Consider the following 17,190-nt stretch of genomic DNA (forward strand, 5'->3'; position numbering starts at 1 on the left):
ACGCCAGTACAGCCCAGGCGGCCGGGCCGGGCTTTGGGGAGACCCCCGAGTACGGGGAGGAGGTGTTGCCGGGGCCCTGAAAGCTTCCAGACCCGCTCAGTGTAAACCGCCTCGGGTTTGTGTCAACATCCGAGGCCGGAGACTGGCGGCGGCTGGGGACCGGCTCTGTCTACGGGACGGGAAGACGGGAGGGTGGGGAATGGAGGATCCATGGGTAGGCATAGGGGTCCTTCTAGGGGAGAACGCGAGAGGCCTCTTTGGGGTCCGTGAGAAAGGAGGAGGGCCCCTCTGGGGAGGGACCGGAATGAAGGGCTGGAGGGGTGGCTGGAGGGAACCCACGACTAGCGCGGGGCTAGGTAGAGTCTGGGGACTTCGCCACCCATACCGAGCTCTTCGCGCGCACCCAGCACCCTCCTCTCTGCCCCACGGCGTGAAGGGAGTGGGTGCGTGGGGAGGGGGGACGCAGTGGCGTGGACTGCTGACCACCCGCCTCCTCCCTCTCCCACTCAGCTCCTCCGCAGCTCCTCATTGCCCCCCTCCAATTTCGGCTGGGATATGGAGGGGGGGTCTCATCTTGTGATTCATCCCCTCTTCCGCCCCCACCCATGCTGGGGCCCAGGAAAGGAAGCTTAGAGATTCGGCTGTGGTTCTCCCGTTTCCATAGCAACGGTGAGGTTGTTTTTGAGAATCCACTTCCAGCGTCGACCCTTTTCACCCCAGACCTGTAAGCCGGGGGCTGAGCCTCAGGGCAGGGGTGCAGATGGGGGTGCAGCCCTCCCGCTTCCCGGCGACTCCGGGAAGGTCAGCGCGGGCAGGCGGGGCGCGCTCCTGCGGCCGGGCCTCGCTGGCCACCCGGTCCCCACCTGAAACCCCGCCTGCCACTCCGCTCTACAGGAGCCAATAGCCGTGCAACCTGCCCGGGATGGGGCGGGGCTTATGCAAAACGTGTCGCCTTCGGGAGGCACATAGTGATACAAGATCTGGGAGGCGGCTCCGGCGCGGACCTCGGAGAGCACAGCTGCCGGCCCGGGAGCCAGTCTCGGTCCCCGCGGCCCGCCGAGGCTCGGAGCCATCCAGCGACCCGGCGAGCGGCCTCAGGTAATGCGAGTGGGACCGGATCCTCAAGGCAACAACCCCACCGGGCGGAGGCCCTGGCCCCCTCCCCCTCCACTCTCCCTTCCCATCCTCATGTCCTGCCCTGATTCAACTCCCCGACCCGTGGTTCCGCCTTAGGCGGCAGCAACTGAAAAACCCACCCCTGGGCAGGAGGCTGCCCACCTCAGTCCAGGCCCATGGGTGTAGAGGAGGAGGCAGAGCCGCCTCCTTATCCCCAGCTCAGGTGAGAACAACCATTGCTCTGGCCCCCAACATACACGCATGCACACACACACGCACACAGATGCACACACATACATCTGGGGGTGTGGTGGCGCTGGTGCTAGCTCCAGGCGCTGGTCACCCTCCCTTCTGTTTGGATGTGGGTTGTCTGTCCAGCCCCATGGCAAACTCCCACCTCCACAGATAGCCCCTAGCCACTTTTCATCAGGGAGCCCCTGCCCCCAAAGACAGCCTCCCCCTCCACAGAGCACTGCCTTCTCCTTGTCCCCAGACACTGTCCCCACTTACCACCCCTCAAGCTGACAGAGACCACAGCATACCTGAGGGAGGGACAATGCCCCTTCCCCAGTTTTTCTCCTCACAGACAGTCTCGACAGCCCTCCTCAGTGGCCCCCAGTGCTAGGCAGAGGCCCCATATTTGGCAACTCTCATGCTGGCGGGAGGATGAACCAAGGACACCACCCCCAGCAGACCACCCATGCCCTGTCAGTCCAGTTGCTGCCAAGGCCCCAACCTCCATACCTCCTCCCTCCCCGCTCACAGCCAGGCACCAAGTCCTCTCATTCTGCCTGTCAAATAGCTTTCTAATTTGTATGACTATTTGCTCCCTCTCTCCATCTTCCTGCTGCTCCGTGGGGACCCTGCCAAAGTGCCATGTGGGCTGTGTTGCTCCTGGCCCTAAAGTGGACTGTACCTGGAGGGCAGATGAGCTGGGTTCAAATCTTGCACAGCCAAAGTTTGACTGGCCAAGTCACTTCCCTCTCTGATCCTTCATGAACATGGGGAGGGGTATAAGAGAGAGGGTAGACTGGGTGAGATGAACTTGAACAGCCTTCTGGTACTAAGACACCCTGGTTCTATGGCTGATTATGGAAAAACAGAACCCTGAACCAAGAGGACATTAAAGAGAGGAGGCCTGAGGGGGGCGGGGTTGGTTTAGAACTCACTGAAGGCACATTCTTTCTTACCTAAGCCTAGGTACAGGCTACCTCCTCCCACACACTCTCTAGGCCCCTTCTATTAGGAGTCCCTCCTAGACCACTAGCCCATCCTGACATGGACAGCTCCAAATTGAAGGTGACCATCAGGGCTTACTCTTTGTTTGTCATCCCCTGCCTCTCATTAAGAAGGAGAGGGAAAAGACCTGGTTGCTGCTGCTATTGCTGCTGCTTGGGGAAGAGCAAAGGGAGGAGAGGAAAGAGAAAATCTCCTGACCAGGGAGCTACTGTCACTATGACAACCGCCTCAGCACCGGCTCCTCTGAAGCTGGGTGAGGGTGTGGGATTATTGCTTCCTTCAGTCCCTCCCATTCAAAGCCTCAGCCACCTCTCCATTCAAGCCCCACAGCCCTTAGCCCTCTTGAAGAACCCTCTGGGCACACTGGGGCAGTGGTTTTGTGTATGGGGCAGTCTCAGCTCCTTCACAGCTGGAGGATAGCCCTCAAGAGGTAAGCAGAGGAGCCTGCCCAGGTTCAGCAGGGCCACAGCTCCAGCAGGGCATTGTCCCCAGCTGGGTTCTGGCCTTCACTTTGCTGCTGATGGGCTATAGTTGACCTTGGGTGAACCCTTCCTTTCCCTAGGTCTGGGTTCCATTGTCTCTGAAGTGGGTGTGAGAGCAGAAGAACGCAGATAAACAAAACAGCCTGACATAGATCCAGGGAGGAAGAAGGGGGTTCTGCTCCTCTTATGTAATCCACCAAGAGACATTCATTGAACATCACTGTGTCCTAGGCATTGCCACTATGTCTCCGCAGGGCAGTTCTGTGTAGGCACAGAAGGCAGGGTGGGAACCAGGGTAGGGGAGCTATAAGAGAGAAAACCCCCTGCTCTTATGGGTCCCAGACCCAGTGAGGACTAAGCACTCACTGAGAGAAGTGAGTGCATAGGGAAAAGCACTTTTATTTCCCCCATGGGAAAAATAAACTTTTCTCACCCTTCAACCTGCTCAAAAGTGGACTGGGGCATATTGGAGGGGATCAACTCCTTGCCATTGAGCAAAAAGGTCTGGAGAGTTTTTTTTCTGACTCAGACAAGGGTTTAATGCAAAGACCTGTCTCAAGTCAGACTGCATCCTGGGATTCTACAGTACCAGGTGAGGGTCAGAGAGCTCTGAAGTCTACATGCTTGTGGGGGACTGACTCATGCCCAAAGTGCTCAGCCCAGGCTGCTGACTCTCCACTGTCCAGACTGGAAAAGTCTGATCATAAGGAAGCAGGCTTCAACCGGGCCCTGAAGACTGATTATAGCCCAGGAGAGAAGAAAGGATATTAGGGGAGAGGAAAATAGCTTAGCAAAGAGGTGAGGCGTGTCTGGCTGTGAGAAGGCTGGCTTGAGAGGAGTATGTGGTGGTGAGGTAAGCAATGAGAGCTGAGGCTAGATAGGTGGGCACTTTGAGACCAGATTCTAGAGGATTCTGGAGTTTCAGGGGACCCATGGGCATGGCTACTTCTAGCCTATATTGTACCTTTTGGGGGGAAAAAGCCATTCCCTCCTAACAGAGGAATCAAAAGAAAGGCACTTCCTGCCAGGCAGGGAAGCCCCATGGGCAAGAGCATAGTTTGACTTCAGCCCCTCGGCTGTGTCACTGGCTATGGACATAATGAAGGTACCAAGAGCATTTCAAAATAAGAGACAACAGGACTTGATGGCAAGTTAGACCTAGGGCAAAGGGAAGAGAAAAAATGAAGGTAGCTAAGATTGTGTTCCCCATACCCCAGGGATGAGGGAGAGAAGGAAGGAGCAACAGAGACAGTCTGACCATCTCTGGTTGGGAGCGAGTCTGGCTGTAGACTTGCTGGCTCAGAGGTGCTGGTGGACACCCCTAGGGGTGACTATCTCCTGGGTATCAGAGATTGTGGCCCCAGATGTTTCCACTGGGGCCAAAAGGGAGATCAGAGCTCTGATTTTCCCAGAGGGCAGATGTGGGTGGAAAAGGTCTGTGCTGAACAAGAATAGCCATGATTTGGAGATGGTGGCCCAGGCAGGTGGCACGGATTCAGCCTGAGTGCTCATCTGGGCCCTCCCACTGACCTGCTGTGTAACCCTGAGCCAGTTTTCTCCTCTCTCTCAATTTCTATTTTCACTGAAATAAGGGGATGGTCTTAAAGGGCACTGCCAATTTTGACCTCCTTTTCTTAATTTCGTATTTATTTATTTATTTATTTATTTATTTATTTATTTATTTATTTTTTGAGACAGGGTCTTGCTCTGTTGCCCAGGTTGGAGTGCAGTGGCTTGATCATGGCTCACTGCAGCCTCAACCTCCTGGGCTCAAGTGATCTTCCCATCTCAGCCTCTGAGCAGCTGGGACTACAGGCACATGCCACCATGTCTGGTTAATTTTTAAATTTTATGTAGAAACGGGTTTCATTATCTTGCCCAGGCTCAGCTTTGACCTGATGATGATCTAGAGGGAATGAGAAGAAATAAAAGAGGAGGCATAGTCTGGGTCTGAGACCCAATAAGAACAGGGAACAGGGAGGACCCCAGGAGACAGAATTGTGGAGAAGGCAGCACAGAGCAGGGAGGAGAAAAGGGGTATAAGGTGAGAGCCACACAGACACTCTGACACACACAGAGAGACGTGTGCACTCTGACAGATTTGCAGCCTCAGACATTGACATGCTCCCACACACAGACCCAGCCCCTCATGCAGACTCTCAAGCACATCCTACGGAAGACAGAGGGAGAGGCTCTGCCTCCCCCCATCAGACACCTCTGCCTCTGGCTTCTCCAGCTTCCTTGACTATACCTTGAGCCTTCAGAGTCCTTTGGATTTGGGAGAGGGATGGGGCCTGCTTTCTTTTGCACATGGGTGTTCCAGAGACATCCTTGCCTCTGGCCTCAGTGTAGCCATTTTCCGCACCGCCTCAGGTTCCTGAAGATGGCATGCTCCCCCTCCCTGGCTTTTCCTGAGGGCATACAATTCCTCATCCTGTGGGAGTGGGGAAGGATGTTGCTACCTGCACTGCTCCTTGGTCTTCCTTAGGGCCCAGTGGAGGAATCTGAGGCCCAGAGATGATCTGTAACTAGCCTGAGGTCAGCCCAGCAAAGGGGAGTGGGAAGGAATGGACCAACCTCAGATTTGCTGTTTAGTGTTTTCCCAGCAGTAATAATTAGAAGCCCACTGGCAGACATCGGGCTATGGGAGTGGAATTTTCTTAAGTATCTTCTCTCAGCCCAAGGGCTTCCTCTTCCAGAGTATCTTGAGGACAGGCTACCCTGGGGTGGAAGCCTGACCCTCTTCCAAAGAGACTCTAGGCAGGTCAGAGGCACCTCCCAAGCCACGTCCTGGAAAACCCAGACTCTGCAGGGGCATTCCTCCCTGGGAGGTCAGACAGGAGGGTCCACTCTGCCTTCAAGGTCTGGCCACGCTTCCTGAGGAGGGCCCGTACCTCTTCAAACACTTCCCCTGATACAGCCCACATATGGGCTCACATTCCCACTGGGAAATAACTCTTGATCCTTCCCAAACCTGCTTCCCAGCAACAACACTTCTATTCACTGAGCCTCAAATCTGAGCCTCTGCCTCAACTCCTCTGTTCCTCTTACTCCCACATCCAATCAATTGTAAAGTCCTGCCAGTGCCCTTCTTAATGTCTCAGCCCATCCACGTCTCTCCACGACCCTTACTCTGGCAGCATTGTCTCTCACCTGAACTGTGTAGCAGGCCCCTCCCTGCTCTACCTACCTGCCCTCACCAAAGGTCATCTTGCATGCTGTGGTCAAAGGAAAATTCTTTTTTTTTTTCTTTTTTGAGACAGGGCCTTTCTTTATCGCCCAGGCTGTAGTACAGTGGTGCCATCTCAGCTCACTGCAACCCCTGCCTCCCAGGCTCAAGTGATCCTCCCACCTTAGCCTCCCAAGTAGCTGGGACTATAAGGCATGCACCACCACACTCAGCAAATTTTTTTCTTTTTTTTAAGACAGAGTCTCGCTCTGTCACCCAGGCTGGAGTGCAGTGGTGCGATCTTGGCTCACAGCAAGCTCCACCTCCAGGTTCATGCCATTCTCCTGCCTCAGCCTCCCAAGTAGCTGGGACTACAGGTGCCTGCCACCAAGCCTGGCTAATGTTTTGTATTTTTAGTAAAGACAGGGTTTCACTGTGTTAGCCAGGATGGAGTTGATCTCCTGACCTCGTGATCTGCCCGCCTCGGCTTCCCAAAGTGCTGGGATTACAGGCATGAGCCACCGCGCCTGGTCAAATTTTTAAATTTTTTGTGGAGACTAGGTCTCATTGTATTGCCTAGGCTGGTCTCAAACTCCTGGCCTCAAGCTGTCCTCTCATCTCAGCCTCCCAAAGTACTAGGATTACAGGCATGAAATACGGTGCCCGGCCTGGAAAAATTCTAAAACATATACCTTTTCTTGGGTCCCCAGTGACTCATTCAAGACTGGGCATATCATAAGCATTCTGTAAATATTGTGGAATGAATGCAATCTTCCCAGTCCTTGCTTTAAAAAATTCCAGGAGCGTCTGTTCCCTCCAAATTTCTTGGCATGGGTTGGAGGTCCTTTGTAACCAACCATCTGCCTCTTTGACCCAGTTACAAGTTATTGAAGGTTGGCTCATGTCTGCTTCATCTCCATCACTGGCACAGGGCCTAGCACACAGTCAGTCTCAATAAATGCTCAGGGAATGAATGGATTAATGAGAAGCCAAATGTCAGTAGAGGATTTCTACTTGTACAGAGAAAAGAGTGAGAGAAGCTCCCTACTGGGGTGGCCCAAGAAAGCCTTGAGGTAGAAATTGGGAGACAGTGCCAGGGGGACACACAAGGAACCTGCCTCAGGTCCCTTCTCAGGACAGAAGCCTGCCAAGGAGGGTGGGGGCTGACTGCAGAAAGCCCAAAATGGCAAGGAGAGGAGTCAAGGTCTTAGTCTGTGGGCATGGGAGCCATGGAAGGTGTGAGCCGGAGGGGAGAGGATGAAGACTGTGGAGTGCTGCACGGTCAGTGAGAAGGAGAACTGAGACCTGGAAGGCGGGAGACCCGGGGGACCAAGAGAGGAAACCTGCCTGAATGCAGGTGTTGTGAGGGGAGAGAAGGCCCAATTATGGGGGAGTGTCACGAGGGGAAGGAACCTGCAGCCCCACCCTGTGTGTGGCAGGGGAGGGAGCAGCTGTGGCTGAGGCAGGGCCTTGCCCTGGACCCAGTCGGAGAAAGCCGTCTGTCCCGCAGTCCCCGCCATGGGGAAGACCAACAGCAAGCTGGCCCCCGAGGTGCTGGAGGACCTGGTTCAGAACACTGAGTTCAGCGAGCAGGAGCTGAAGCAGTGGTACAAGGGCTTTCTGAAGGACTGCCCCAGCGGCATCCTCAACCTGGAGGAGTTCCAGCAGCTCTACATCAAGGTGGGCGGCCGGCATCTGGGGTGGGGGGAACCAGGTACCCGGGGTGGGAGAGGCAGGGCACCCCGGGGTGAGCGCAGGCGAGGCACCCGGGGTGGGAGGAGGCGAGGCAACCGGGGTGGGAGGGGAGGCGAGGCACCTGGGGTGCGGGGGAGGTGAGGCACCAGGGGTGGGAGGAGGCGAGGCGCCCGGGGTGCAGGGGAGGTTCCCTGGGGTGGCGGCGGGCTGGGCAGAGCTGTCGCTGCGCCCTAACCCGCCGCACCCCCCTCAGTTCTTCCCCTATGGCGACGCCTCCAAGTTCGCGCAGCACGCTTTCCGCACCTTCGACAAGAACGGCGACGGCACCATCGACTTCCGGGAGTTCATCTGCGCCCTGTCGGTCACCTCCCGCGGCAGCTTCGAGCAGAAGCTCAACTGGGCCTTTGAGATGTACGACCTGGACGGCGACGGGCGCATCACGCGCCTAGAGATGCTGGAGATCATCGAGGTGCGGGGCCGCGTGGGCGCTGCTATCCCCGAGGCCAGCGCTTCGCCGCCCCCGCCGCTGCCTCCGCGCTGCTCTCGGCCCTCGGGGCCTCCCCGCTGCTTCCAAGCCTGCGATCCTGCCTCCTACCACCCCGCGGCGGACCACAGGCCCGGGCTAAATGCTTTACCCGACACTCGACGGGGGGTGGTGGTTATTGTCCCAAACCCCATTTGGCAGAGGAGGAAACGGTCGCGGGTGGCGGTTCCTGAAACCAATCCAGGGAGTCTGACCTCATAGCAGATGTTTTCAACTCATTCTGTCAACAGGCAGGGATTGAGGGCCTGCCAGTTCCTGCTTTCATGGGGCATTCCTTCTAGTAAGAAATTTTTAAAAAAATAAATGAAGGAAGACATGCGGGGTCAGGCCTTAGGTGCTATGAGGAAGATACATTAAGCAAAGTGCGGGGAGAGAGCGTGATGGAGAAGTGACTTTATAAAAGGTGGAAAGTTAGCAGCAGCTAGATGCCTGGGGGAGAGCGTTCCATGCTGAAGGGCAATTAAGGCAGGTCGGCCTTTCTCTGCAGCGTTCAAGGAGGGGCCAGGAGGCCCGGTGGTGGGAGAGCCGGGAGAGGGAGAGAGTAACAGGAAGGTGGTCATACGGGGAGCCAGGAGCCCCATCAGTCAGGTCTCCTAGTTAGGAAACTTCCATGGAGTTGGGTTTCTGGCATGTTTCATCTACATAAATATTATTTAGTCTAAATAAAAAATGAGTTGGGGGCTGGGTGCGGTGGCTCACTCCTGTAATCCTAGCACTTTGGGAGGCTGAGGCCGGTGGATTACCTGAGGTCATGAGTTTGAGACCAACCTGGTCAACGTGGTGAAACTCCATCTGTACTAAAAATACAAAAATTAGCCGGACGTGTTGGTGCGCTCCTGTAATCCCAGCTACTCGGGAGGCTGAGGCAGGAGAATCGCTTGAACCCGGGAGGCAGAGGTGGTGGTGAACTGAGATCATGCCATTGCACTCCAGCCTGGGCAACAAGATCGAAACTCTGTCAAAAAAAAAAAAAAAAAAAGGAAAAAGAAAAGAAAAGAAAAAAGAGTTGCTCATTAAATATCCATATCCAGTCTTAATGACCACATATACCTTCCAGTATCCTCACCACCCCCCAGTGTTCTCCTTGCCAGATCCCTTTCCTTCACCCCCTGCTTCTCAGGGCCTCTTGTAGGTGTTTGCACCTCCCCCCTTCTCAGGGCCCCTTGTGGGTGTTCACATCTCCCTCCTCCTTCCCTCACCAGGCGATCTACAAGATGGTGGGCACCGTGATCATGATGCGCATGAACCAGGACGGGCTCACGCCCCAGCAGCGTGTGGACAAGATCTTCAAGAAGATGGACCAGGATAAGGACGACCAGATTACACTGGAGGAGTTCAAGGAGGCAGCCAAGAGTGACCCATCCATTGTGTTGCTGCTGCAGTGTGACATGCAGAAGTAGAGGCTGGTGAGGGGCAGGGTCCCTGGCCAGAAGGAGCATGGTCACCTCCTAACCTGATGACCTTTCTGGCTGGCCTCCCAGGAGGAGGGACACTCCAGCCCCTCTCTCTGGCCCACCCAGTCCTCTGCCCAAGCCCCTCCTCCCCTCCATCAAGATCTCTGAGGGACCACCTTACCCTGCAAAAGACACAGGTCCTCCGGTATCCTGTCTTCTAGCCCCACCTCACACTTGGCACAGAACCAGCGTCCATTGGGCATAGGGGAGTTGGCTTTTGCCCCAGGAGGTGAGGTTAAGGAGTTGGGGGCTTGGGGTTCTGGTTCGAAATTCTCTTGATCCTGGGATTATGCTTTATAGAATGTGGTCCCACAGGCCTGTCACAGGGCCAAATTGGGTCTGTCCACTCCTGAGGCTCCAGATCCCATAAAGGTGGTCTCTTCCCCATTCCTTCTACTCTACCTGGCCCTTCCAGCCCCAGCCTTTGGAGCGTTCATTCAGTCCTTTCTTCAGCTAGTGATTATTGAGCACCTGTTCCGTGCTAAGGATATGGTCGTTTACAAGACACATCTTGTACCCTCTGGAAGCTCATAGGGTTGTGAAGCAAACTTCCAGCTGTCAGGGTCTCAGCTGAGCAGAGGGTGCTGGAAAGCTGGTTAGTCTGGGAGGAGCTATTTCATCTTCCAGCTCAGCTCCACACAAAGCTGCAGAAGGATGAAATGGAAGCATTTGGAAGTTGAGGAGCCACGTGAGTGAAAGTTTTAAGAAAAATGAAATTTATGTAATACTTATTTTTTTAGTACCCTTTAAAGGAGCTACAGTCATTTTATTATTTCAGGAGTTTAAAATATACTCTATATTACTTGGTTTCTTATAAAATGATTAAATGAATAGAGAAAATGTTAATTTTTAAGGGGGAAAAAACTGAGAAAAAAGGGAGAAAAGACCATGAAATTTACCAGATAACACTTTTTCAGACTAAGTCCTGAGCTGCCATGCTCAGCAGTTTTTGCTGCTTCAGCTCTTCCTTTTTATTACCTTTTTCAATTCGACAAGCAACTTTCTATTACATACTTACTCAGGTTGGGTGCTGACTTCAGAGACAGGAAAAAACAAGGTTTGCAAAGAGTGAGACAAGTGTATATCCCGAATCTTGATAGTTCGTTTCTGAATTTGGTTTAGTTTCAGAACTGGACTTGTTCCTTCACTGCCACAGAATCAGAAGGAGCTCGAAGAAAAGGCTCACCTGGCCACTGTTTAGGCACCCAGACGGAATTTATGGACCAAATGCCTAAAAATGTGCCAGGCATGCTCCGTTCGAAAGGCTTTTTCTAACCCCAAATCTTAGATCTGCCAGGTAGTTCATCATCTTCCAAGTGCGCTGGCTCTGCTTTCCAATGCCTGCTTTCCAATTTTGGATCCATGAGCTATACAGCTGCATGCTTCGACTGCCAGAAAAATTAATCTTGCTTCTTCATCAGGTCTTTCACTTGACTTTCTCCTGTACTTGTGATCAGAAATTAGCTTTGACGTGCAGTGACAGTTGATTTCCTCTTGAACTGCTGGTGAAAACAGTCTAGTACACAGGTGCTGTCAGCCCAGGGTAGGAGTAGGAAATGATTGCTGAGCCCAGGGTGGGGGAATTGCATCTGCAGGAAAGAGATGCAGCATGCTCCTCACTCCCGAGTGCTCACCTGTCCTGCTTCTCTGCAGGTGAAAACTCTGGGGGATGCCGATCAATAGACCTTGGTCCCAAGCTCTACTGGGCCCTTGGAGGTAGCAAGGCCACTGGGTTGCCACCCGTTTTCTATCCTCTTGCTCATGACCAGTCATATGGTGAGGCTGGGGAATTAACATCCTCAGGCAGGAACTAGCAGTTGTTTATCCAGCAATGCCTCAAGGATGTTGCATTGCTCCCAGGAGCTGGCTATTGGGTGTGTCTTGTGCGGTCAGTCAGCATCACAGACACGCAGATGCTCACCAACCTGGCTCAGTTGTGACCTAAATCTTCTGGTGGAAAGCTTTTCACTGAGGTTCCTTCCCTGCAAATGTTGAATCTAGCCTAATTCACAACCACACAGAATGTCATGGCTTTCAAAGGCTTGCCATGTGCCCCATCTCATTCTATACTCATAGCCCATGGAGGTGGGGATTTTCATTTCTTTTCTCTAGACTTGGAAGCTGAGATTCAGAGAGGAAGCGTCCCTTGTGCAAGATCACATAGTCAGGAGGTGACACAGTGCTAAGACTTGAACCCAAGGCTCTAAGAGGATTTCTTCTTTTCAGAGTCTCTTCCCTGTCCATTTCTGTGACTGAGCTGTGCAGAAGTTGACAGCAGGGAAAGCTACATTGATTTTCATCCTTTATAGGCTTCCTGCTAAGAAGTTTCTGAGATTGTGGTATCAGAATCTTCCAAAAAAAAAAAAAAAATAGGAGCTTGTTTGAAGTCCCCACATTTTCAAGCATCCTGTGTTCTGCCTCTGGCAGCTGTGCTAACAGTTCAGTGCTATCCTGGGAGGCCTCTGAGTCAGAACCCTCGAAGCATCCTGCATTGTCTTTACCCACCATCATCTTCCCTAAGAGAATTGTTTTTGTTTTTTCCAAGCTGGTCGGCAAATCCTACCCATGAAGGCATATTTGATTACTCCAGGTTTCTGGACACACATACACATGGGTGAGTTTTGCTGGTCAGGCCCAGTATTCTCAGACAGCCCAGCAGTGTGAACCCACAATGCCAGGCCAGGAACTGGGACCACCATCTCGCTGATGGGAGGAACCACAGGTGGGCCAGGTCTTGCTCCCACATACTCCTGGGTGTCCCAGGGACTGTGTGCTCAGGAGCACTGTGGTAGAGCACTGGCCCTGCCTTGAGAAGAGACACAGGTCTCCCGTCCCTGCACCAGCTGAGAGAGACTTGCCACAAAGCACAAGGCTAGCAGAGATTTATGTATGACATGCACAGACACAAAAGTATACAGACAATCAAAACATTGATATATCCAAACTCTCCTTTGAAATTCCAATCTTCTTGCAACAACTCTGTGAATTGCAAGGTCCCAGAATCTGCCTTCTCACATACTCTACCCTCATTCATCCTTTTGGGCTAATGGATGAGCATCTTATTTCTTATCTCTAAAAATTATCAGCAAAGGCTACTTCAGATGGCCACTTTAGTCCTTTCAGCTGTAGTCAGGATTATTTAACTTACCTTTACATCAAAAGTTAAGAAAAAGTTAGTTCATAAGTAAAGGCACTAAATCCTTTCCTGACAATGACAGAGTCTCTAGAGGTAGAAATTTGCCTTACTGCAGAGAGAGAAGGAATGGCGTGGGATGGGGGAAAGAAAAGAAAGAGAAGAGAAGAAGCTGGGGTCTCTAGGCAGGGTAGTAAGCTGACACTGTAAATATTTTTTACATAAAAATGTATTGAAGCAACAAATATTTCCTGAAGATCCACCCTGGGTGAGGCTTTGAGCTGACTTTAGAGATCACTGTGGGGTCAGGAATTTCTTACATGTTTTATTCATCATTCTTGAAAAAAGAAATAATTCAAACCTTGCAATTAAAAAGTCTCAGAAAAATATGGAATTTTCTTTCTGAAATTTTTGGGGTTTTCTTTTTACCTTTGCCAGAGTGTGGGGGCAGGACTGGGCCTGCCAGGGTGTATAGCCCTTCCTGCTTAGTGGAGGCCAGTCGGGCCCAGTGCCTTCTAAGCAGCAGTCAAGAGGAGGCTTGGGGAACAGGGGGTCTGGGTGGCAGGGGAAGGGGCCCAGTTCCAGTGTAGCCCCCTATCCCCTCTAGATGTGCTGCTTCTGGCTGTGCCCTCAGTGACTGCCCTCACTGCTCAACCCTGTGCTGTGTGGTATGTTTCTTTCCCCACTGACAGTGAATAAAAGGTGCGACTGTGCTGAGGGCTCCTGCTCTTCCCTAAGCTGGGACAGGATTGGGGTGGGGAGTAAGAGAAGAGGCTGGGGAGGCTCACTTAGTGAAGGGCCAAGGTCCTTGTTCTAGCAAGGACTCTGGGAACATGGCATGAGACTCACTTAAGCTAGTTCAAAGAAATGAGGGAACAGATTATAAGGGACTCTGAAGATGGAAAATCAAGAATGGCTGAACCTCAGGCTGGGTGCGGTGGCTCACACGTGTAATCCCAGCACTTTGGGAGGCCAAGGTGGGTGGATCACAAGGTCGAGATCGAGACCATCCTGGCCAACATGGTGAAACCCCATCTCTACTAAAAATACAAAAATTAGCTGGGCGTGGTGGCGCATGCCTGTAGTCCCAACTACTCAGGAGACTGAGGCAGGAGAATCACTTGAACCCAGGAGGCGGAGGTTGCAGTGAGCCGAGATTGCGCCACTGCTGTCCAGCCTGGTGACAGATCGAGACTCCGTTTCAAAAACAAACAAAAAAAGAATGGCTGAACCTCAAGAGAACTGGAACTGGCAACTGGGCATCTTCCTTATCATCTCTGGGTCTTGCAGGCTCTCATGCCCTGGACAGTATTTGCATCCGTGCTCTTTTCCTGGGCTTCTCTTCAGACTTCTTTGGTTTTGTTGCACAAGTGGCTGAATCTCCAACTCGGTATCACGACTGACCAGTGACTGACAACTCCGCTCTGTGCCTCTTAGTTCCAGTTCACAAGCAAAAGGATCTGATTGGTTTGGCTTAGCTTTTGGCAGGATCCCTTAGGTCAGGTGTCCTCCCTTGGTCCAACCATCTGTGGCCAGACTGGATACTGATATGTGGGACCTTTGAGCAATTCCCTCAGAAGGAAGCTAATGGCAGCAGACATTGGGACTCAGTTTCCCTCTCTGCCCAGTGAAAGGCCTCATAAGAGCCCAAATGAGAGGACAGTGGCCAGTGGAAAGAAAGGCCAAGAGCCAGGGTTACAATTCGTCCAAATGGCGCTGTTTGTATGACTTAGGAAAAGGCACCCCTCTGAGTGGAAGCAGTCCCATAAGTATGCAGCTGGGCAGTGGATAGAGCCTTTGGGCTAATTAGGAAAATATCGCCCTTCCTTCTAGTGAATACGGCCCTGTCATATTAGGGTGCACAACTTCGCAAGAGGAGCACAGCCTGCGTTTCAGCTCCTGCCTCTCCTCCTGATCCCAGGTCATTGCATAGTGTGTAAACTGTTCCATGTTGACCTGAAATATGGTCAAGGGTTGGTGTGGGAGTTGGTGGTGAAGTGTTCCTCTCAGAATGTCCCCTGACAGCCCAAGAAGCACTGTTCCCTGCAGAGAGTTGGGGGCAGTGGTGGCTGGAGCTGCCTGCCTTCTCCTGAAATGTTCAATTGCTTCTATAAGGGTTGCCTCAAGGACGCTTGGAGGTGGCCAGCTCCCTTGGCAGGAAGCAATTAGCACAGAGGAAGGAGGCTGACCTGGCCTCGGGGCAACCATGAACCTAACTAAGGAGGTGACTCAGAAGCCTGAGAACTTGGGGCTGCTATTCCCAGCTGAGGCCACGCTGGGGGATGGGAAGTCCTGTCCCCCGTCTACTTTGGGCATGCAGGTCCTCTGTTGCCTTCTCCCAAAACCTGCCCACTCAGGTCCCCATAATCTCTAATCCAGCCAAATTAGTCCACCTCCTACTTTCAGCCTTGCCCTCTGCCCCATCTAGCTGCCACTAAGAAGCCACAGTGATCTTCCTAAAGCACAAATCTAACCATGTCAGCTCTTCAAAGGCTCCCCTTGCCCCTCTGTGTGATTTGCTCCTTAAATATCCCTTCAGGTCCCGCATGACCTGGCACCAATCGATCTCAGAAGGCTTTTTCTTCCTCTCACTTTTCCATCCTGCACCCTGCACTAAGCCATTCTGAATGGCCTCCATTTCCTAAGGGGTCCCTTATGCTTTTGTGTTGTGCACAAGCCATTGCTCCTCCCTGGGTCACCCATTCCCCTGTCTCAATTATCTCCTCCTCTGTGAAGCCCTCCCAACTCTCTAACAATTAGCCCTTCACATGTACACAGTCCCTCACAGTCAACAAACACTTCCCATGTGATCTGCTGTTGGCTGAGCCAAGCACACATTTAAGTTTCTCTCTCTTTTTTTTTTTTTTTTTTTTTGAGACAGAGTTTCGCTCTTGTTGCCCAGGCTGGAGTGCAATGGCATGACATCGGCTCACCGCAACCTCTGCCTCCTGGGTTCAAGCGATTCTCCTGCCTCATCCTCCCGAGTAGCTGGGATTACAGGCGTGAGCCACTATACCTGGCTAATTTTGTATTTTGTATTTTGTATTTTTTTTTTTTTTCAGACGGAGTCTCACTCTGTTGCTCAGGCTGGAGTGCAGTGGTGCCATCTCAGCTCATCTCGCCACGGCCCTGGCTGTTTTTGTTTGTTTGTTTGTTTGTTTGTTTGTTTGTTTTTGTATTTTTAGTAGAGACGGGGTTTCTCCATTTTGGTCAGGTTGATCACAAACTGCCGACTTGAGGTGATCAACCCACCTCAGTCTCCCAAAGTTCTGGGATTACAGGTGTGTGAGCCACCACACCCAGCCATGCTTTTTTTTTTTTTTTTTTTTTTAAGACAAGAAAACAAAGACCCAGAGAATGGTAAAGCTGGGACCCGATCTCAGGTCTCCAAACATCAAGGCCACTGCTTGTTGTGGCTTCTCAGCCATGGGAGTGAATCCAAGTCAGAATGTGAAAAGAGATTTTAAAAAACTGGCTGGGTGCGGTGGCTCATGCCTGTAATCTCAGCACTTTGGGAGGCCCAGGCAGGTGGATCATGAGGTCAGAAGATTGAGACCATCCTGGCTAATACGGTGAAACCCGTCTCTACTAAAAATACAAAAAAATAGGCGTGGTGTCGGGCGCCTGCAGTCCAGGCTGCTCAGGAGGCTGAGGCAGGAGAATGGCGTGAACCCAGGACTCGGAGCTTACAGTGAGCCGAGATCACGCCACTGCACTCCAGCCTGGGCAACAGAGTGAGACTCTGTCTCAAAAACAAACAAACAAAAAAACAAAAAACACCATCAGCTCTGAGCTTCAGAGGAGGAAGCATCTTACCTAACTGGGGAGAGGTGAGGAATAGATAAAGAGTAAAGGGCAGCCATGGCTTCATGGAGGAGGTGGCATCTGCCCTGGGGTCTTACTAAACGTTAGCCAACAGGGCCAGGCATGCTGGAGCAGGGCTGTCTAAGGGAGCAGCCAGGTATGGGGCTCCTGGAGTCGTGCCCTAAGGGGCCTGTTCCCAGCTTATTCATCTGAAGAAGTGCTGGACCTAGAGGCAAGGTCCTGGCTGGAGTCCAAAAACCCTGAGCCAGGGAAGCCCTGCACCCAGCCAGCTTTAGGGAGTGACAGGCAAGCCAGAGAGCATAGCCAGAAGCCTGGAAGGGTGGAAAGAACAGTTGAGGATCAAGTTCTCTAATCCTTCCAAAGAAGGATCTGGGGAAAGTTTTTTTATTTTTTTTATTTTTTTTAGAGTCTCGCTCTGTCACCCAGACTGGAGTACAGTGGCACGATCTCAGTCCACTGCAACCTCTGCCTCCTGGGTTCATGCGATCCTCCTGACTCAGCCTCCTGAGTAGCTGGGATTACAAGCGTGCCCC

At 52.4% G+C, this 17,190-nt stretch overlaps 1 protein-coding gene across 1 annotated transcript; it reads left to right on the forward strand.

The window, feature by feature from the left end:
* The first annotated feature begins 530 nt into the window (after nt 1-530).
* HPCAL4 (hippocalcin like 4) lies at nt 531-11,028 on the forward strand. The gene is made up of 4 exons (XM_007979303.3): nt 531-1,098; nt 7,517-7,686; nt 7,955-8,170; nt 9,448-11,028. Exons 2-4 carry the CDS (start codon nt 7,525-7,527, stop codon nt 9,643-9,645), a joined length of 576 nt encoding a protein of 191 aa, XP_007977494.2. The 5' UTR covers nt 531-1,098; nt 7,517-7,524; the 3' UTR covers nt 9,646-11,028.
* Nucleotides 11,029-17,190: the final 6,162 nt, after the last annotated feature.

The sequence above is a fragment of the Chlorocebus sabaeus genome, chromosome 20 (genome assembly GCF_047675955.1).
Source record: "Chlorocebus sabaeus isolate Y175 chromosome 20, mChlSab1.0.hap1, whole genome shotgun sequence".
NCBI classification, from domain to species: domain Eukaryota; kingdom Metazoa; phylum Chordata; class Mammalia; order Primates; family Cercopithecidae; genus Chlorocebus; species Chlorocebus sabaeus.